This window comes from Cannabis sativa, chromosome 1, assembly GCF_029168945.1.
Source record: "Cannabis sativa cultivar Pink pepper isolate KNU-18-1 chromosome 1, ASM2916894v1, whole genome shotgun sequence".
NCBI classification, from domain to species: Eukaryota; Viridiplantae; Streptophyta; class Magnoliopsida; order Rosales; family Cannabaceae; genus Cannabis; species Cannabis sativa.
In genome coordinates, this window is record NC_083601.1 from 46,525,433 (window position 1) to 46,547,893 (window position 22,461).

Genomic DNA, 22,461 nt, shown 5'->3' on the forward strand with positions numbered 1-22,461 from the left:
CAAGAAAAATTTCGAACTTTTCACTAAAAAGAAAGTTTTGACTTTTCCCATAAAAAAATGGAAAAGTATAAATTCTTAAATCACATGAGGTTGTTTTGTAATAAGATAATTCCATCTCAAAATTATTTAGTGATGAATGAAATTAAATAATTTATATTCTTATATATAGCTTAATATTTTTAATTTATAATATTTTTTAATATTTTTTATATAAATATATATATAAACATTTTTATTTTATTTTCGAAAATTATATTGAATTTTTTTTTAATATAGTGATTATTTCACATATACAAAAATAACGGTTTTACGGAATTTTAAATATTTTTACGATTTTTTTGATTTTATTTACAGAAAATACAGTCCTTTTATCATGTACTCTTATTAATTTGTTACTGATTTTTTGTCATCTATATTTTATTTTTTGTTGTTGTTTTGATGTTATTTCAATATTATTTTTATATTACTTTTATGTAGTTTTGTTGTTATTTTCATGTTGTTTCTATAAAAAATCGTAAAAATTAAAAAAAAAATTATTTAAACATAAAAATATATATTCTTTTACAGTTCCTTATGTAAGTATTCCTTTGGTGTTGGAATTGGGCGTGTGGCTGAGTTTTCTTCGGCTTTCTTACTATGTAAGTATTCCTTTAGTATAGGGGTAAGTTGAAAAATGCTTCTTTTATTCATTAATTTATCAAATTTATCTCTAATTTTATATTTATTTGAAACATACCTCTTTTTATATGTATTGTACCCAAAATACCCTTACATAAGAGAATCACATGGAGAGTATCTTGAAGTGACAGGGGCAAAATTAGTATAATGTTTAAAAAAAGAGGTAAAAATGATAGATTTTAAAAAAGAAGGTAAAAATAAAAGAAGACAATATAAAAAGAGTATAGAGTGTAATTTCCTCTTTAGTATACGTGTAGTAGATATTTGGAAATCTATATCTTAAAAACATTCTGAAATATCAAACCCAACTCTTCAGTAATTTAGGATCGGGCCATTCCAGTGGATTTCCTAAATGGGCCTAGTCCAAAGAGAGAAGTACGAAGTTCCCATTTCCTACGTCTTTTTCTTTCCTTTTCTTTTCTAGAACAAATTTCCGATGTCTATTTTAGTTAATAGCAAAATTTTTATTTGATAGTATGTTGTTAGTTTAGTTTTTCAATATTTGTTTTAGTTAATGTATTTAGTGAGCCAATTATGTGAAAAAAAAGTTAATTTTAAGATGTTTTATGTTTTGAATTGAGGTTGCATATAAGGTATTGTTGAGAATACTAAGGGCTCGTTTGGAACGCCGTATTAAGTCGTATTGTATTGTATTGTATTATATTGAATTGGATTATATATCATATTTTTATATAATACTATGTTAAACTTTAATTTATACTAAAATATTATATATTTAGGTGTCCATAAAAGTTAATACCACATATAGTTTTACATAAAAATATTGCATAAAATAAAATTTAATATAATACAATACAATACAATACGACTTAATACGGCGTTCCAAACGAGCCCTAAATGTATGTTGTATTGTATGACTCTTCTTGTAGTTGTTCAGCTATTAATTGTTCGGTTCAAATGCCATCTCAGTTTGGTTTACTCATTCAAGATTGCCAAAAGCTTCTTTCAGATTTACAAAATGTCTTTATTTCTTTTGTTAAACGATCTGCAAATAAAACCACCAATTGCATTGCGAGACGGTATTGTTTTATGTCAGATTGTATTTATGATGAGCTGTCTGCTCCATCTGATTTGCTTTCAATTGTAAGGGATGATGGTTTTTCAAGTTGATTAATAAAATTCCGTCTTTCAAAAAAAATTGTTCTTTTTTTTTTTTAAAAAAAAAAAGAAAGAAAGAAAGAAAAAAGAAAGAAAGCAAATTATAAAGGTAAGTGAGTTAATTTGCCGCCAATCACTCTTAGTATCATTTTAATACTTTAGTTGAAAGTTGTTATTTTTTATGGTAAGATACTTTAGTTGAAAGTTGAAACATAACAAGACATATGAAATGAAACAAAATGCATGTGGTCCTTGTTCTCCATCCAAAAGATAAAAATAGAAATTGGAGTAATTTTCTTTCAAAAAGATAAAGTAAAGACTAAAGAGTAATTATTTATGATGTCAATGTATGTACCAACATGATAATTTAATTTTTCTTATTATTTTTTTTTTTAAAAAAAAAAAAACATGAAAGCTTCACTTGAAAATATAGTTTATTAATTCCTAGAAGTGCACATTAAAAAAAATCCTAAAAAAGCATTCTCTTTTACTACTACACCATAAAATGTCAATTATAAAAATATGTTCACATGTCACCTAACTCAATATATAATGAGGAATGTATTTTCTATTTGTTTTAGTATCTAAGATAATTTTAATCTATTTTTTTTATATAATTGTTGTAATTATTTAATACATTTTGTAAAATTTAAAAAATTTAAAAAAATTTAACATACCTAAAATATAATTTAAAGAGTTTATATACTTGTGAAATAGATTGTTTGAACTCTGTTTTTGCCATGTTAAATTTTTTTAAAATTTTTAAAAATTTACAAGATCTTTTAAATAATTATAATATACACTATTATGAAAAAAAAAATAACAAAAAAAATTCTCCCAAATTCTAAAACAAGTAGAATTTTAATATAATTTGCCTCTAGTATTGATTAGAAAAAAAAAATTATAGTTCACAAAATAACTAGTACTTGCTCTATATATAGAGGTGGGGCCTAATTATTTTGTTTTTACTTTTTAGTAACATGTGAACTTTGTTAGTTGGTTGAAATGAGTGACAACAACAACAACAACCTTATATTAAAAAAATCATTTTAATAAACCATATATAAAACTAGCTAGCTAGCTAGTACTATAAAACCATTATCAAAAGAACCAAATCAAAGTCATATATATACATAATATAACAACCATAGAGATAGAGAGGAGAATATTTTGAGAGATGATGAAAATGGAAGTGGTAGTAGTAGTGTTTGTTTATCTTATACTAAATCCCATTACATCATCATCATCAATGAGAATGGATCCTAATTATTCTCCAATAGCTTCTTCTTCTTCTTCTTCTTCTTCATCAAAATTCTCAGTTGGTAGAAATATATTTAAGGGACTCAAGTGTACAAATTTTGTGAAAGAAGAAATGGTGGACAAAATACTTGACCATGTAAATGCTACAAAAGCAGTGAAGATTACATTAATGAAAAGTGCTGATTTTGGGATTTGTGTAGCCAATAACTTCTGTGATTGTTTGAGTTTACCATATCCACCTGTGATGTATGGTTGTATGGGTGTTCTTGGCTTGAAATGCATGAATGATGCTGTCTTAAAATCACCTTATCTCTATTCATGTGCCCTTGCTTGTGTTACCTCCATCATCACCACAGCTACTCACACTCCCAAACTTGGTATGTACATTTAATTTTGTTTATTCAATTACTCTATTAGATCTCATGTTTTTCTTGTTTGGGTTCTCACATTTAATCAAGAAAAATAACATAAGATAATTTTGAATTTTTCCATCTTAAAATTTAAAGTACAAGAGATAATATAGATGTTTAATGAGAGTGACTTTGAAAAATCATGGGAACAGCTTATAATACATATATGTTTTTCATTTTTTTTCTTCTTTTAGTTATATACTTAATTTTTCTATTATTCTGATTTAATTTCATGATTCATGCAAAGTCACTTAATTAAATAGAATATTTATACTAATATTTTCTTTTTGCTTGTTGTGATAGATGAAAAGTCAATAGGAGATTTCTGCTACAGCAAATGCAGGAAGAGAGTTTAATTACCTTAATTTATTTTTATTGTAATAATAGTAGTTTTGTTTTGTGTGTTATGGTATAATATATATCTTATAATATAATATTGTAAGAGAAAAATATAAAGAAAAAAAGTCATAAAAATAGTAGAATAGTACTTTTTCACATGAGCATGACTATTGCTTGCCTTCAGTTTTTTTATTTTTATTTTTTATTTTTGCTACTTTCTGTAATCTTTCACAAAATAGTGAAATTAATCATATATAATTATTTTCATTAATTAACAATTATAACTTGAAATATTCATATAAATCCTATCGCCCTCTCCGCACTACTAGTCATTATTATTTTATTTTTATTCTTTTGAAATGGAAATAGCACTACTAATCATTATTAAGTATATCCAAGGGTCAATCTCAATATATACTAATTTTAAATTTGACTATTATTTGAAAAAAAAAAAACAAGTTACAATAAAGATAAAAGCACAATAATTTTTGAATAGAGAGTCTTAATAAATAAAATAAAATATTATAATTGGTCACATGTAGTATTAGTATACGGCTGGACGCAATTATAATTTAATTGAATTTTAAATAAATAAATCAAATAATTTAATTAGTCATAACACATGTAATGTTGATCACCACACATATATTAATTCAAATACGGGTGGTTTTTTAAGGCAAAATACAGGTGGTTCAGGTTAATAAATTATTATGTTAATATTTAGTAAATTAGGTATAGGTATTCATCAATCTTGTTCTAGGATAACCATTCTTAATTAATAAAATTAGAAAATTAATTAGTGTTTAAAAATAACAAATTAGCCGTGGAAGGTGGTGGGCCAATAACTCATTTTGTTTTTAGTAGCATGTGAAAAAAAAATCACATTAATTAATTAATACACAAAAGAAGAAGAATTAGAATTAATTAATTAGCCAGGATAGGGATGAAGAGCACTAGATTTCCCATATTATTTTCAGGGATGATGATGAAAGTGGTATTGTTGGTTTATTTAATAATAAATCCCAATATTGTAATAACAATATCAACAAGTACTGATATTAATGGATCCTCAACAACAACAACAACAACATTAAATACTAAAACTGATCCATCATCAGTTTCTATTAATAATAATACTAACCATAATACTTCTTTGTTTTGGTCGGAATTATCATCATCATCATCGTCATCAGGAGGAGGTGAAGTAGATAAAACCAGCTTAGGTAGTCTACTTCATGGATTAAAATGTACAGATTTTGTGAAAGATGATATGGTGAAACATGTTATTGAGCATGTAAATGCAGATGATTCAATAAAGTGTACATTGAAAACAAGTGCAGAATTTGGGGCTTGTGTAGCTAATAAGTTTTGTGATTGTTTGGCATTACCATATCCACCTCTTTTTGTTGGTTGTATGAGTGTACTTGGTTTAAAGTGCACCAAAGATGCTCTCCATGTACATTTCTCTCCTTGTTGTACCAACGGCAACGCCACCGCCAACGCCACTACCAACGCCACCACCAACGCCACCACCAACGCCAACGCCACCACCACCGATCACAATCTCAGTAAGTATAATATTATTATTACTTTTCTTTTTGTAATTAAATAATATATGTATGAAAATTTTATTGTTTCAAATTTTTTATTTTCACATAGTTTTAATCTTAATTAGTTTTATGCTATAGATTATATGATGGTAATTATTTAAGATATTTTATAAATTTTTAAAAAATTTAAAATAATTTAACGTGCTTAAAATAATGTTAAAAAATATGTTTATTTTATTTTACACTTATATGAAATAGAGTTTTTGAATATTATTATCTACATTGCAAATTATTTTAGGCAGTTTTTCTTAATAAAAGTATTAACATAAATATAAACTTTTCAATAAATTAGAAGTTGAGGTTTGCTTTGACCATTTTTTTGTTTTGAGATAGTATTGTTGTCATTGATAAAGAGATAAATGTTAAAAAGTAGTATTGGTGTCTAGTATTTTTAGGTCTGGGATTATTAATGGTACAATTAAGTATTGAATTATATATAATGTAATATAATAAATTTTAAGAAATAGGTATTGAATTTTATATAATTTAATGTAATAATTTTTAAAAAATATTGTTATATAATTATATAAGAGCCATAATTAAAAAGTCTTGGTACCCAGTACTCAATAACAATGCTTATTAATAAAAGTTATTACTAATTGCAATATAAGATCAATGGTTTTTCATATAAAATAATGTTAGTGATATTATTTAATATGAGTTTTTTATTATATATATTTAATTTAAAGTAAAACATGTGAGATGAGTTACTTAAATATTAGATAACTAATAATCTTATATATTTTAATTTAAGGTGGAATAGTTAGTCAATTGCACACTTCAATTCAAATTATGTCATATGATTGTCATTATAAGGTGTTTTGGGCATTATAGCAATTGGCAATGCTCTTTTATTTTATTTCTTAGAATACTTTAGTTTGGGTTTGAAAATTACTAGCTAAGTTTGTGATTTTACTTTTCAAATAATTATATAATATTGAATTATTTGTTATTGTTACTAATATATATGATTAATTTGGTTGTGATAGATATTACAATGGGATATTTTTGCCACAAATGCGAAAACATCAATACCACAGCGGTACAACAACTCGCTTCATAAATTCTCATCACGCTTCACAAAAGGAAAATCATCTCCATTTTCAGGCAACAAACTTTACCTTATTATTATTATTTGCTTATTATAAAAAAATAATAATAAAAAAAGTTTCTTTTTAAATATTGGTCTTGCAGTACTTTTGTGGCATGGAATAATGGATTATGTCTTGTAATTGTAAGAGGCAAAAGTATAAAGAGAAAGCCATATTGATTTATGGTATCACTTGATTAAAAATCTTATAATAAATTACCTTTTTTCTTTTGCTTTTACCTTATATATTCTTACATTATATAGATGACATAATCTAGGCGCAAATTATGGGCAGGACAACACAGGCTATGCCCCACTGTGGTTGAATGCAGGTCTCCTATTTAAAATAAGAGCTTATACATTTTTGTATTTTGCACAATTGCTTATTTGTACTCTCTTTTTAACAAAGAAAATAATAATAATAAAAAAAATTACTGTATTGTGTATAATTTGGGTCGGTACAAATTTTAATTCTTTATAAAGTTTCCCAAACAGCTCAATTTCAAGTTCCACTGTCAATTTTAACTCTTAATAGGGAAATTTACAAAAATACTGAGATTTTGGTTAATTTTTACAAAAATCCTGTCACACGGAAATCTTTTAAAAAATACTGTGTTTTTATAAAACATCAGTAGAACACAAAACAGAACAACTCAAAATAACAGTAGAACAATAAAAAAATACCAGTAGAACAACAGTGAAAACTTAACACAGTATACTGCAGTATGAAACTTATAAAAAAATACAGTAAAAATGTAAAAAAAAATATCACGTGGCAGTATTTTTGTAAAATAATAGCAAAAATTAGTATAGCAATGTAAACACACTCAAGCCCAGTTCGGTGTTCATCCAAATCAAGGGCAAGCCCATTTAGAAGACCCCCATTGACTAAAGGCCTAATTAGTCTGTATTTGTAAAAGATAATTTTTTTTTCGGAAAATAAATTAAATTTGATACCATGATAATAATAAACTAAATTAAAGCATACTATTGACATTGGTAAGCCAATGAGATAATTTAATTGCTAGTTGGTCATATAGTGTTGAGCACAGTTTTTCTCGACTTGGTTTTAAATAATATAATTTGATGGGTAACCCATATAGATATAATATTGTTGAGCACCACACAAAAATATATGAAAACTATTAATGTTTTTTTTAAAAAAAAAAAAAATTACAAGGGAGTGCAAGTCATGTTAGAATAGCACAATCATATTAACTCAATCTACATGACACTACCTTTATTCATTAAAGTATAATTAGTTAAAGGGTGAGCAACCCCAATTATTTTATGATACACAAAAGAAATCTCAGCTACATTCTTAAATGAGGAAATTACATTCTATACCCTTTTTATATTGTCCTCTTTTATTTTTACCTTCTTTTTTAAAATCTATCATTTTTACCTCTTTTTTTAAACATTGTACCAATTTTGCCCCTGTCACTTCAAGATACTCTCCATGTGATTCTCTTATGTAAGGATATTTTAGGTACAATACATATAAAAAGAGGTATGTTTCAAATAAATATAAAATTAGAGGTAAATTTGATTAATTGATGAATAAAAGATGCATTTTTCAACTTACCCCTTCTTAAATAACAAATGAAGAATATAGCCTAGTACTACAAACTCATTACTAAATTGTGATAGTTTCTGCTAAATGCCAACTTAATGTTTTGAAATAGGGTAAATACTATTTTGGACCCTCTGTTTTACAAAAATTATCAATTGGACTCTGTGTTTTATTAAATGACAAAATAGACTTTGTATTTTCTAAAATAGTACATATAAGACCCTGAATTGATTTTTTATCAAAATAAAGTTTAATTATAATCCGATCTAAAAATGCTATGACAAAACTGTTTACATTTATTGTATCTGTTCGTATTAAGCATTGTCTTCAAGTTGGTTGTATTAAAAAAAAAATTATCAAAAATTAAGCTTAGGGTCATATTTTTACTATTTTAGAAAATACATGATCTATTTTGTTATTTAACAAAACACAGGATTCAATCTGTAACTTTTTCATAAATGGTATTTACCCTTTGAAATATAGTTAATTTGATTTATAATAATAATAGAAGATGCATTATTTTCTTACTAAAAATAGCAAGAATAAAGTGTAACTTTACCCCCAAAACTCAAAACATTATAAGTAAGAAGATTCAAAACTTCGTATCTAAACGATTTGTCGTATAATTTCTTTCAAGAAACGGCATGTCGTGTAATGATCTCGTTTACTTTCTCTTCTCCACTAAGTAACATCGTTTGTAAAAATATGGAAAAAAGAAACAAATTATATAAATATTGCCGACATTTTGGAACAGTGAGATGTTCTAAGCTCTAGATTGTTCAAACAACAATGGTAGCTAGCTAAGACTCCTGTACAGTACTGTATCTATTCTCTCCTTCATCATGGGAAGCTTCAGACTTTATTCTTCTTCGACATTTCATGTCAATGCCATAGCTGTTCTTTGCGTGGTCGGATTTTGGATCTCCCAATTCAGATGTACAGAAGGGTTCGACTCTCTTTTACAGCTCCCACAATATGGGTCACCAACAACTCCACTCAGATCCAAAAGGGTTCTTTCCCTTTGTGATTTTGGTGCCAAGGGAGATGGTATTCATAATGATACCAAGGTACTATTTTTGGGTATTGTTTTTTTTTTTTTTTTAAACAATTCGTTTCCTAACATATTAGTTATTGTATTAATCATTTTTAATGTTTGGTTATAGATTTTGGTCAATTGATCTAGCGTTAAAAATACATAAAACTTACTATCCATGTGGCTGTGGGGTCACTTAATCACATTATCAAATTAATATTTACCACCTACTCTAAACAGTTCAATTGTTTAGGGAATTCCTATATTATAAGTTATTATTATGATGAGAATTTTAAAGAGTTATTTGTATACTTTTGGTGTTATGCATTGTGTGCCATCTTTTGTTATGTGATCATTTCATATTTGATTTCTTCAGGCTTTGATAAAAGCTTGGGAGAAAGCTTGTTCATTTTCTGTGAAGACAACCATTGTAGTCCCTGCTAGAAATACTTACTTAATTTATCCTATTTATCTTGGAGGGCCTTGTCGTTCAAAGGTCACTATAAGGGTATGAGCCAATACGTTTCAGAAAGTCCTCTTCTTTCTTCATATACTTTCTTTTCACATTTTGTCATTACTACTTTTATTATATGTATTGTATTTCTTTTTGTAGATATCTGGAACCATCACTGCTCCAAAAGATCCCAAAGCCTGGTCTGGTTTGAATGCACGTAAATGGCTTTACTTCTATGAGGTGAACCACCTCACCATTGAAGGAGGAGGCACAATCAATGGGATGGGACATGAATGGTGGTCTCGGTCTTGCAAGCGCAACCCAAAAAAAGTATTACAATCTATCTTGTGTCCTTTCATTCATGTTTGTTCTACATATTAGTTTTTCATGACTTGTTCTAAGAGATTGTTCTTTCTTTTCTTGGGGGTGTTTCAGCCATGTCGACATGCTCCTACTGTAAGTGTTACTATATTGTTTATGAACATGCAGTTTTGTTTTAAATTTCATTTTTCTTATCTGCACTTCAGCTGAGATTACAATCTTAGATTAGTATCAATTACAATTCAGGCTATTACATTCCACAAATGTAAGAATCTGAAAGTGAAGGACCTAATGCTTGTTGATAGCCAACAAATGCACATGGCATTCACTAACTGTATCCGGGTTTTAGCGTCATACCTCAAACTCGTTGCACCTGGTTCTAGTCCTAACACTGATGCAGTCCACATTAGCTCATCAAGAAGCGTTGAGATCAAACACAGCATATTCAAAACAGGTCAGTCAGAGCATCACCTTGACAATGTCAGCACACCCTATGAACTATATGTCTTGAGTTTGACATTGGCAATAAAAAATTCTCTTGTTTAGGTGATGACTGCATTTCTATTGTTGGTAATTCTTCACGGATTATGATACGTGATATTTCCTGTGGCCCAGGTCATGGGGTTAGGTAAAGGGCTTTTCTTTTTTAATAAAACAAGATTATATATGTATCAAAGATCACCTTAACTGACTCTAACCTACATCCATAGTATTGGAAGCTTGGGAAAGTCAAAGTCATGGTCAAATGTGCATGATGTAACGGTAGATGGGGCTTTCTTGTTCAATACTGAAAATGGGTTGAGGATTAAAACTTGGCAGGTAAGTTTTTGAACCAAGCTGGCACCCTCTAACTCCTAGAGCAGTTCATTACGGTTGAATCTAATATTTCTTTTCAATGTTTTTTAAGGGTGGGAGTGGTTTTGCTTCAAAGATTTTATTCAAAAACGTGTTAATGGAGAATGTATCAAATCCAATTATAATAGATCAATATTACTGTGACTCTCAGACACCATGCCACAACCAGGTAGGAATTTTGTCAGTGGCAGCTTATGCCATCAGTTCCTTCTCTCAAATAATAATGCTAACTAAAGCTAACTTAACATGTTTTTGGAGAAGCAGACTATGGCGGTTAAAGTGAAGAACATATCTTTCATTCACATTAAAGGGACTTCTGCCACAGAGGAAGCAATACAATTTACTTGCAGTGATGACTTACCCTGTGAAGGGTTGTATTTAGAAGATGTTCAACTTCAATCATGCATTGGCGAAACGACCAGGTCCTCTTGTTGGGAGGCATATGGCTCAAGTTTCGGTTTAGTTGATCCACCAGCTTGTTTTTCAGTCTTTGATGGCTTCATCAAAGAGCCAGGAATATCAAATAGCTATTCACGCGTACAGAGCAGTTAATATAGCTTGCCATTTTCAGAAACGTGGCCGAGTGATTATTTATACAACCATATTTTGAGAAGGGGAGTTTGTTCTCAGATTTTTATACTATAATTGTTGTAAATAATATTTATAAGCATTTTGATAAGGATGGCGATGTAAATATCCAATTGTTTGTTAATAAAATCATACAACTTTTTATTTTGCTCAGATTCATGATAACTGATAAAGGGCCATTTATCATTGTTGATAGAAAAGATACAAATGAGGTAACTAGTAACTACAAAAACATCTTTGGTGGGAAAATGCCTCTTTTATATATCATTATGATTCAAATAAACTTGTACAATAATCCCAATTACAAAAATTAGGCTGAATGTATATAACACATTCAGATCTTTATCTGGTTATTCATGACTGAAAACTGACACTCAGAATTGAACAGAGATGGCCACTTTCCTAATGCGGTTACACCTTGCTCGAGAACAAATGAATTTTGATTTACAACAGAACAAACTTGCACAAAGGAGTCCAATAATCCAAGCAAAATGTATGTGAAACTCAATCTTTATCCCCTTGCATCAAATTATCTAGATTTTTTTCAAAACGATAAGCTAGCGAACTCCAAGCTTGGGGCATCCATCTGCTAGAGGCAAATCTAAGTTTTCTACCGTCCTGAATGTTTTAGGCACCATTGTATCAACATAAAGAGTTCCCTCTAAATGATCACACTCGTGCTGTAAAATACGAGCTTGCCAACCTGAAGCATCTATTTTGATGGGATTGCCATAACGATCCAAACCAGAAACTTCAACATCAAGGCATCTCTCCACCATTGCTCTAAATCCATCAACACTGCAAAACACCCCAAAAAATGAACAAAATCGACAACCCCAAATGATATGAAATTAAGCTCAGACATGTCAAGTTGAGATATTTTCAACAATTCAAGTATCTATTCATTCAGTTAGAATCCTGTTTTCCATGCTTTGATAGAACAAAACATTATCACCACTGGATAAAGTCAATTGTAGATTTACCTTAAGCACCCTTCAAAAAACATTGCAGTCCTCTTGCTTTTCTTTTTAAGCTTTGGGTTAATAATCACCTGTCCAAACCAACCAACATGTAGTGATACTCGAGGTAATGTGAAAAAAAGTCTTCTCTCCCAATCAAAACTAACATACCAGAAGATCAAAAGGGCGTCTGTCTTGTGCTTTAGTCTCTTCCTTAGGTGCATAGCTAATGTATTCCTTAGTATCTTCCAAAACAACTATCTGCAATCATTTAAGTATCAGAACAGTAAAGTTATATCTTTTCATTCATGCATTTTCTCAGTAACCAAACAAGCATGGACAAAGAAAATAAATTTAAAATTAATATCCAAAAACTGACCCTTAAGGGTACTCCAATCTGTGGAGCCGCAAGACCAACCCCAGGAGCTTTCCTCATCGCCGCAACCATATCATCAATTATCTTTTGGATCTTATCTGACCCAATTTCTCCGACCTCAACTTCTTTCGCGGGTTCGTGCAAAACCGGGTCACCCGCTTTGACTATATCGGGCAAGCTTGTCTTCTTCTTTTCTCCAAGACCCAAAAGCCAGCCTGCTCTGGCAATTGACGGGGACGCCCGACTGTAACTTCTCCGGTTCGTGAATATAGTATTGGATGGCAGTTCTTGGTGTACATGACCCAAAACGGGAGCACATGATTTTCTGAAAATTGGGTTGAAAACGCCGGGGTTTAGGCACTTTTCAGATTGAAGTAGTGGAAGGAGACGGAATGAGAGTCGGTAGGCGATCTCCATAGCCATGAACAATTGTATGAAATATGAATCACGTTTTACTGGTAAAGGACTGTGTTTGACACAAGGTTTAACGACGCCGAAATTACGAATATGCCATCGTGAAGATAGTTCGGGGGTTTGTATTTGTAAGCTTGGGCTTGGGCTTGGGCTTGGGCTTTATGTTGCACCTGATGAGGCAGGGGTTTGATGGGCTGAAAAAGGGCCTCAATTGGAGGGAATGAAAGGGGTACTATGTAGGTCCAAAAAGGGCCTGGGAATGGCCCAAATGATAAGGTTGAAAGCTGTAGGTAACTAAGTTACTGACATACCCTTCACACACATCACACGAAACACGTATCAATTACCAATATTATATTTTGATCGCATACATTATCGGTATAATAATTATCTTTTTGAAAACAGGTATAATAATATCATTTTTAAATCATGAAATATGAATCATGATCATCTTGCTTTCTTATAATGATTTCGTAAAATGTAATCTAATAATTTAGAATGGTGGTTATAAATTAAATGACCAACTGGTCATAAAACTTTATCATTTTTGTGACGAGTTTCTAAAAGACAATTCTTTCAAAACAGATATGTGTAACAACAACAACAAAGAGTCACACACACTTACAAATAAAATTAATTAATAAATATATAAATAAATCACCTAGGCCCAATCAAAATTTTCCCTGGTGATGAGATCCAATCCTTAATTATAATATTTTCAATAACTAGTTACAAAACTTGCTAGACATTACTAGTTAGTATCTTAAATCATAAGTTCATAATTAACTACATGAAAATCAATCCTAAACTAATTATTTTAGAAAGAAAAAAAGTTAGTTATATATATTTGTTGTTTTAACAAACTAGTTTAGTTTTTTTTTTCTTTTTAAGAAAAAGGTAGTTTAATTTTTGTTACTGTTACCACATTTCGTGAATCCTCTTATTATAGTCAAACTTTTTGTAAAGTAACATGATATTTCGTAGTTATATATATAAAGAATGTTAGTTAAAAGATGCAACTAAGGAGACATTACAACTAAATTTGCTGGAAACAGATTTATGAGAAAACAAGTTCCTTTCCTTTTTATTCAGATTTTAAAGAAAACAATGTCAATTTATATCAATGCTGTGTAACAGCAAAAATTTAACTTAAAATTGTAAACTTCAGTTAAAAAAGAAAAAGATCTGTACAGTGTACGGTTACAAATTTAAAAAAATTCGTTAACAGAAATATAAATATCATATTTAGAATTATCCCTGAATTTATGTTAAAAAAAAAAAATATCCCTCTGTACACTTTTGTAATTTATTCTTTTCGTATTTTTGATACTTTTCTTCAAAGTTCTAATTAGGATTTTTGAAAATTCTCCTAAAATAATAAAATGATACATCTATAGTAAGTTGAAAAATAGATACTTCGAACAATAATTAAACTTAACTATATACATATATTTATTTATTTCATGGGTATAAATATATAATGATTCTCTTTGTGTAGCTATATATAAATTGTCAAAGCTTGAAAAGAGAATAAAAGAAAGGTATGGTTTGGAGTTAGGCCATACCCATAATATAAAAGAATTTCATCCTTAAGCTGGGGCACTGGGTCACCCATATGGCTGACAATACCAACCATACCGCCTCAATTGAATGCAAACATGTGCCTTTGTAGTTTCTATACGAGAAATGTTAAAGGGCAACAGTAGTACTTAGCACCTTTCTATGTGTTAATATCGCTATTGGTTCAACTAAGTATCGGGTCCCTTATAATTTAACATAATAGTTTTTAAAGAGTATCGCTAATTAATTGCAACGCGACATGTCGCAAATGTGCTAGGCACCACTAGTGGCTAATAACAATGCTCTTTCTATATATTCAACCCAACCTTAATTCAACTCATAATAAATATTTTTATTTACATTCCATTACCATATACGATGTATTTGGCTCCTTTTCCTTCATTCATATTAGGCAGTTTATTAATAATAATTAGGTATAGATGCCTTATATATGTATTTAATTATAATATATATTATTATTCTTTCTCTAGATCTCTCTCTAAAAGAAACAAAAGAAAAAAGAAAACCTCTTTTACAACTATTATTTTTTCCTTAGAAAATGATGAGAAGTTAGTTGGTTTCTTGAGTAGTCGGCAAAAATTGCTTCAATTAATTAGGCACCTTTCGGTCCCCTAATCCTTGCATGGCTTAAGCCGCAAGACTCATTTCAACGTTACAGATATAAGCATGTTATAACCTATGATTACTTCTTCTAAATCATTACTAATTAGTCTTATTTAATTAATTTTGAAAAGTCAAAACTCGATCCATTCACACAAGCTGTGCCCACCTTAATTATTATATCTAAACTATTATGCAATATTACATAAATCATAATCTTACACAACTATTTATTATACTTATATGTAAATGTGAATATATTTAATTAAAGGGTTTAACTTATAATTGTTTTTTTTTTATATAAAATCAAAAAAATGACATTTATAAAATTACTAAAATCTTATAATTAATTAAGCTTAGTTATTTATCAGTGTAATATAAATACCGCAAATTACTAACATATAAATAATGTGAGACAATGACGAAATTTTTCATTTATATATTTTTGATAAAATCATACAAAATATAACATTTATTTAATTATTAAAACCATTTTGTTCAGCTTAACTTAAAATTCTTGTTTCATTGTTTTTGACTTGCCACAAGCATTCAAATTATAAAGTTCTTTTTTTTTATATGAATGAAGAGTTTACGTAAAAGGGTTAAAACCAAAAAGGCGATTAGAACTACTAGAATTGTCTAAGAAAAAAGGAATCTGATAAGTAACCTCAGTTTGACTGTGTACAAACTTTCAAACATTATTAGATATACTATATAGCTTAAGCTAGTCCCTATATTTTTTTTATTTTTTTATTTACTTACCTAGAAAAAGTGATTTTTCAATTGCATATAGGAGACAGCTCACGTACACGTACACGTATAAAATAATATAAATTAAATAAAAACTATATTTTTTTGGGCCTTATAAATATAGGTCGAAAGCATTACGAACCCATCATCCAAAAAAAACACTAACATAATTTCTTATAGTTTTGGTTCGAGAGAAGAAAATCATTCTCATCATCATCATCATCAAAAGAAATTAATTAAGCCATTAATTAATTATGAAGAACAGCAACGGTAATTACATGCCTCCGGTTCGCCATTATTATGGCCCAATTAATCCAAATGAAATTAGATCATCAGAGAAGGTAAGAGGCTATACCACTAATAATAATACGACGTCGTTTAATGGTGCAGAGAAGAAAGAAACGACAAGCAGTAGTAATTATAAGCTAGAGAGTAAGGCGTCGATGGATATTAATGAAAGTGCAGATGCTTTCATCAAAAAGTTTAGGCAACAACTCTTGATTCAGAGGCTCGATTCCATTGATAATTACCACCAAATGCTTGCTAGAGGCCTCTAATTAAATACTAATTATTATTATATCATATAATATTTATTCTATATGTATTTTTTTTTTTTTGGTTTGCTTATGAATTAATAATGTCTTAATTAATAATCTCCCTCTTAAGGAACTTTGATGTATATTTTTTTTAGAGGGGATATGATCATCATGATCGAAATAAGCATATATTATATGAGTGTGAACAATAATTAACATGTACAACGTACCTTTTCATAATAAGCAAATAATACATGAAATTAATATTATATGTATATTATTTTGTGAATTTTTTTTCATCATTATGATATGAGGACAGGTTTATTTTCTCAATAAATAATGAGATTTTGTCTAATAATCTCTTTGATTAGTATAGTGGACATGATTCTGAGCAAAAATAAGATATAAATTGAAACATTTTATTCGATACCCTCCTCTGCCTAGCTAGCTGTTTTGCTTAATTTTATACTAATTATTATTTCCTATATATACAAGACGAGAATCATTTCACATGAATTAAGTTCTGTTTTGTTTCTTTCTTTCTTTCTTTTATTTTTTTCAGCTTGGCATATATATGTCAGGTCTATATAATTAGTTACAATCTGATGGACTCTTTGGTATGAAGTAATGTTTTAATAGAAATTGTAATTTTTTACATTTATGTGATTTTTCTATTTTAAGGACAGGATTATTATTACTATGAAAACAAAATTAATCTGTAAATCTTAAATCCTTTTAAAAAATGTGGATTCTAAGTATTACATCTTGGATTTAATATGCTAATATTTTTATATAATTTTTTTACAATAATTTATTAGATTATTGTGTTCAACCAAACAATATAATTGAATTAATAGTAATCATGTATAACCAAAGTTTTTAAATAACTACATATATTCAGTTTTATTATTCTAGTTAAATCAAATTTTTGAACACTATACCAATTACCAAACGCCCAATCTACAATTTTCAAGTATTTTCTTATTTAGTTTTAATAATAGTAATTCTTTGTTCCATTTTAATAATCTATGTTTAAATATTTAAGTTTTAAGGATTTAATAATTCTTCTTATTTTTATGTTTAATTATTTATTTTTATCATTCTCAAAAAACGACAAATAATAAGAGGGTGAATGGTCAGCGACTGATTCATACAAAAACGACATAATGATGCTTTCTGTTTTGGAAGGGCAGAAAGATGTTTCGTTTCCACTACTACTTTCCAGTTCTGATTTCTTCTTTTGTTGAATGAAGTCTGTATTTTAGCAAAATAATAATAATAATAATAATAATAATAATAATAATAATAATAATAATAATAATAATAATAATAATAATAATAATAATTATAAAATTTTTGTAATAGACAAGCTTAAAAAACGACATCATCATCTTCAGCAGAGGAAAAACCATATTTCAAAAAAATCTATATATAAGGAAAAGAAAAAAAACACAAGAAGAGTCTACTTTAACGCATTTCACAAAAATTCCACGATGACAAAACGACAAATGTTTATAAAACCAAAATCAAATTGGAATCGTTGGAGTTGAAGAAAAACTACCAATATAAGTATCAACATAAATTGTCTAAACATATATTCAATCAACAAATATTACCTAAAATTATTTTTAACTTAATTTATTAGTACAAAAATAAAAAGTCATTAATATTAACAACTATAGAAAATTAACAAAAAATTTAATTTACACCACAAAATCAAAATGTATATATCTAAATATCACACAATAAATAATATTAATTATCATATTTTGAAGCCAGGCTAGTATTAAATAGGAAAATAATTAAGTGCGTTTTTTTTTTATAAAATTACATCAAACATACCATGCATGACTGATTATTAAATGGTATAATTTATTTAAGAGTATTTTAAGGAAAAGAAAATTGGTTAATAGTATTTAAGAAAAATAATTAGTTGAATTGGTAATTATTATGGAATACTAATTTTTCACAATTAATTTTGATTCTAGTTTGTTTCTAATGGTATATCAGATTAACTAAATTAGTTTTTATTTTTATTTTTAAAAGGAAATAATATAAAACGGATGAATTCACTTTTTTCCTTATAAAAGAAAATTAGAAAAGTCTAGAACCTTGCCAGCTCAGATAGAAAACTTGAAAATCTTAAAGGATTCGTCATGAATATTATAATTAAGAAATAAAAAAAGAAAACCAGTAATGAGATCAAGCACAAAGATTCCAGCTAAAGACAGAATGATGACAATCACCCTATATTTATTGTCTTAATTATAATCACAAAACAAGTTTACAGTACACAAACACTACACAAAAAACCAACATCACACTGAACAGCCCCACTACATACTACTACTATTCACTCACTCACTCACTCACCCAATCGGCTCAAACAATTTGAGTCGTGACAGATCACGAGTGAGAGCACAGTAGAATTAAACAAAGACGAGTAATAATAATAATAATTAATTAATTAATTAATTTTATTCAGTGTTTTGTGGTGCCACTGAAGAGTTGTACGACTGGCTGTGGTTGCAGGGTCTGCTGGCCCAAGATCTGGAGGTTGATACGGGAGCATGACCGAGCCATCTCCCCGGCTAATGGGATGACTGGAAGATTGTCACAGTCACATATTTCGATCATGAACCCATCTGGGTCGTGAAAAAATAACTGAAACACATAGATTCCACCCTCTTCTACCTTGGCTCTCACGTACTTTATTCCCATTTCTGTGAGCTTTTTCTCCACTGCTCCCATACTCTCGCACTGCCCATTCAAAAACAACAATTAATTAAGTAATGAATATAGCTATATTCTCTAAAAAATTATTAAATGAGACCCCATATTCAAATTGGGGCTCCATTTCTGTTTCTCAAAACACCTGGCGTTTGCTTGAGCAAGTGTATAAAAATATTTTGTTGTTGTTGAATAATTGACTGTTAGCCAATACAAAGAAAGAATTTAATATGTGACAATTTTGGCAAAAATAAAATTCTAATATTTTTTTCAGTACTATATACTAAATTAATTCAAAAGTATTCTTAAATAAAATAGATACTCAGTGTAGACTTGCAACCTAAAAAAATATATTGTTACGTTTGAGAGTTGACAGCTCAAATTTGTCAGTTTTCTCTTATCACATATCAATGTTTTCATGATTCATCCAACCTGTTGTCAACTTAAATACGTACGTTTTAAAAAAATAAAGCTGACTATTTTGGAATTATATATATGTCCGATACTAAATACAATTAATCCAATTTATTTACAAATAAAGATCATCATTATCAAGACGTGCTCAAAACTACTTTATTGTACATGACAAAATTAAAAGAAACAAAATATATTACACAACTAAGAAAATTTCAATGAGTAAAGGGTAATTATGTATTAAATTCAGTAATTTAATAATTAATTAATTACCTGGAAGGAAATATGATTATCCTTGGGATTAATTTCACTCTTCTTCGTCATGCTTTCCGGATTCTCAGACTGCAAAAGATGTATTCCAATTCCATGACCAAATAGCCTATATATAAAAACAGTAATACAAATATGCTTAAATCAAAATAATTGATGAAAATAAAAATAAAGCCTCTAAAATTTCAATTTATAATTTTTTTGAGTTTTATTAAGTGCATTATATGTATATTAACATGATTTAATTAAATTAATTAATTACCATGCACCGTCAAAATCGAATGATCCGGGTCTCCTAATAGGAACAAAGCCAAGAATATTCTGGTAAAAATCAATGGATTCCTCGAGTGATCTACACACAAGAGAGATGTGGTTCAAGGATTTCAAAAGCAAAGGGTTTTGCACGCTGTCCTTCATTTTCCCGGAAAATCTCTCAACGGCTCCGCCAAAGAATTTGAATTAAAAAAATTAATCAACGGAATAATGTATGATAAATTTAAGAATATTTCTGTGACAAAATTTGGGGTTTTTTTTTTGGGTGTATAAAGAGAAGAGAAATGTATTAAGAGAAGAGAGGAAGAAGAAATGGATGAGAGTTAATTAGGGCAATCCACGTTGAGAAGAAAAGGAGTGTAGGTGCTCTCTATAAATAGAGAAGAGGAAGGATCTCCATGGTTGCCACGTGTCAGATTGATATCATCACATGACACGTAGATTCCACGTAGCTGAGTCGGACCACTACCACCACTACTAATCTGTTACTATTCTCTTTTGAGTCACAAACACGTAATTAAATATTTTTATTGCCCAGAAATATTTAGAAAACGGAAATTTTTTCTGTGTTGATGTGAGATTTTATTTATTTATTTATTTTTAATATTGATGTAATGATCTAAAAAAAATAGGTTATGGGAGACTTTATTTGCAAATAATGGGTTCGTTTTCGGATTAGGGGAGATTCATGGTATGGTATGGTATGGAAAATGACATTATTTTTTATTCGAAAGGAAAAAAAGAAAATGACATTATTATTATTATTATTTTGGAAGGAAATTAATACAGTGACGTGCGGCACTAAATCATCTCTATATAGAGATTTTTTATCTCATAATAAAATTTGGGCGATCATAAAAAATATATGCTCTTAAAAGGAAAAAAGAGAAGAAAATTAAACATTAATTATTCCTGTAATTAATTTCTTTTCTATATAAAAATATAGAATTAATTTTCAAATTTTTGATCTAATTTTTTCAGTTTTGTTTTCCTTTTTATTTGGTATAAATTAATTTAGCAAAAGAAAAAATACTAATTAATTAGATAAATATTAAATAACCTATATTAGTGATAACAATCTTTTTTACTTATGACACAATTTTTGTGACAATCGATAGTTTGCTGTGCAAATTTACATTGTTTGAAAAAGGTAAAGTGTAATGATTTTGTGATTGAGTAGGTATGTTATTATTTGGTATTATTTATATTAACAAGGTATATTTTATTTTCAGTAATCCATCACAAAAGAACTACACAGAATTTATTATAAAGAAACAAATGCTTAAATAAATTAATTAATACTACCTATACTAATAACATGCATGTTATTTTTTTTCACAAAATACTTTTGACTTTTATATTACTTTATAGGCTAATTAGTAATTTTTTTCCCTAAACTTGAACTATTTTGGCCGTTAAAATAGTGCTCCTTGAACTATTTAACATGTACCAAATCGTGCTCCTTGAACTATTTTGGCCGTTAAAAATTCCCCTCGAACTATTGAGATTGTTAAATTTAAGGACTTTTGTCTAATTTCATTCAATTTTATTATTTCAGTGATTGTTTATGTACTAAACCATACTCCCCAGACTTTGATATCTACCAAATCATGTCTCTCAAACTTTGATATGTACTAAATCATGCTTCTTGAACTTTCATCCATGTTAGAATTTTTTTACTAAAATTAGACAAAAGTCCTTAAATTTAACAATCTCAATAGTTCAGGGAGAATTTTTAACGGCCAAAAAAGTTCAGGGGCATGATTTGTTACATGTCAAAGTTCGGGGAGAAAAAATTACTAATTAGCCTACTTTATATTCAGTGTGAAAAAATAGCCAAACTACTTGAAATAATTTTGTAAATTCACACCTAGCTAAAAAATAGGTGGTCATGTCACATGTGTCTCAGGCTCCATTCCACACAAATAACAAGTGCTTTCTTCTATAATTCCTTGCTTGTATCTGTCCACAGTCCTATTTTACATTAACATTATCAATTTTTGAATTTATCATTATCAATTTTAGTGTACTAATTCTTTCTTTGCATTGATAGTTTTTAGTGTGTTTCATTATTTATATTTTTTGTCTTATAAGAGAGATCTTAAAGTTAGATTAAACCTACTAATTTCGATAGATGATGACACTATTTTATTCAATAAGTTTTTAAAAATTATGTTTTTCTTGTTATTAAATATTATTTCTTGTAAAAAAATGGAAAAGAGTTAGAC

At 28.5% G+C, this 22,461-nt stretch overlaps 5 protein-coding genes across 6 annotated transcripts; 3 read left to right on the forward strand and 2 right to left on the reverse strand.

The window, feature by feature from the left end:
• Window positions 1–2,600: 2,600 nt before the first annotated feature.
• Window positions 2,601–4,104, forward strand: LOC115705349 (uncharacterized). The gene is made up of 2 exons (XM_030632671.2): window positions 2,601–3,434; window positions 3,771–4,104. Exons 1-2 carry the CDS (start codon window positions 2,975–2,977, stop codon window positions 3,821–3,823), a joined length of 513 nt encoding a protein of 170 aa, XP_030488531.2. The 5' UTR covers window positions 2,601–2,974; the 3' UTR covers window positions 3,824–4,104.
• Window positions 4,105–8,652: 4,548 nt separating this feature from the next.
• LOC115705280 (probable polygalacturonase At1g80170) lies at window positions 8,653–11,483 on the forward strand. Of its 2 annotated transcripts, XM_030632577.2 has the most exons (9): window positions 8,653–9,146; window positions 9,489–9,620; window positions 9,726–9,896; window positions 10,002–10,022; window positions 10,134–10,341; window positions 10,434–10,515; window positions 10,598–10,706; window positions 10,795–10,911; window positions 11,007–11,483. In XM_030632577.2, the coding sequence occupies exons 1-9, from the start codon at window positions 8,922–8,924 to the stop codon at window positions 11,292–11,294; spliced, it is 1,353 nt and encodes a 450-aa protein (XP_030488437.2). In that variant the 5' UTR covers window positions 8,653–8,921; the 3' UTR covers window positions 11,295–11,483. The 2 variants fall into 2 exon arrangements, with proteins under 2 accessions (XP_030488437.2, XP_030488438.2); XM_030632578.2 differs by lacking the exon at window positions 9,489–9,620 and having other exon boundaries at window positions 8,778–9,146.
• Window positions 11,484–11,566: 83 nt separating this feature from the next.
• LOC115705327 (peptide deformylase 1A, chloroplastic) lies at window positions 11,567–13,269 on the reverse strand. The gene is made up of 4 exons (XM_030632638.2): window positions 12,669–13,269; window positions 12,461–12,550; window positions 12,314–12,381; window positions 11,567–12,128 (listed from the first exon to the last, which is right to left on the reverse strand). Exons 1-4 carry the CDS (start codon window positions 13,086–13,088, stop codon window positions 11,888–11,890), a joined length of 819 nt encoding a protein of 272 aa, XP_030488498.2. The 5' UTR covers window positions 13,089–13,269; the 3' UTR covers window positions 11,567–11,887.
• A 2,870-nt stretch (window positions 13,270–16,139) lies between these two features.
• On the forward strand, window positions 16,140–16,821 carry LOC115705365 (uncharacterized). Its single transcript, XM_030632695.2, has one exon. It carries the CDS (start codon window positions 16,265–16,267, stop codon window positions 16,565–16,567), a length of 303 nt encoding a protein of 100 aa, XP_030488555.2. The 5' UTR covers window positions 16,140–16,264; the 3' UTR covers window positions 16,568–16,821.
• A 1,940-nt stretch (window positions 16,822–18,761) lies between these two features.
• LOC133039190 (glyoxylase I 4-like) lies at window positions 18,762–20,598 on the reverse strand. The gene is made up of 3 exons (XM_061118025.1): window positions 20,223–20,598; window positions 19,964–20,069; window positions 18,762–19,306 (listed from the first exon to the last, which is right to left on the reverse strand). The coding sequence occupies exons 1-3, from the start codon at window positions 20,375–20,377 to the stop codon at window positions 19,028–19,030; spliced, it is 540 nt and encodes a 179-aa protein (XP_060974008.1). The 5' UTR covers window positions 20,378–20,598; the 3' UTR covers window positions 18,762–19,027.
• Between the last annotated feature and the right edge of the window lie 1,863 nt (window positions 20,599–22,461).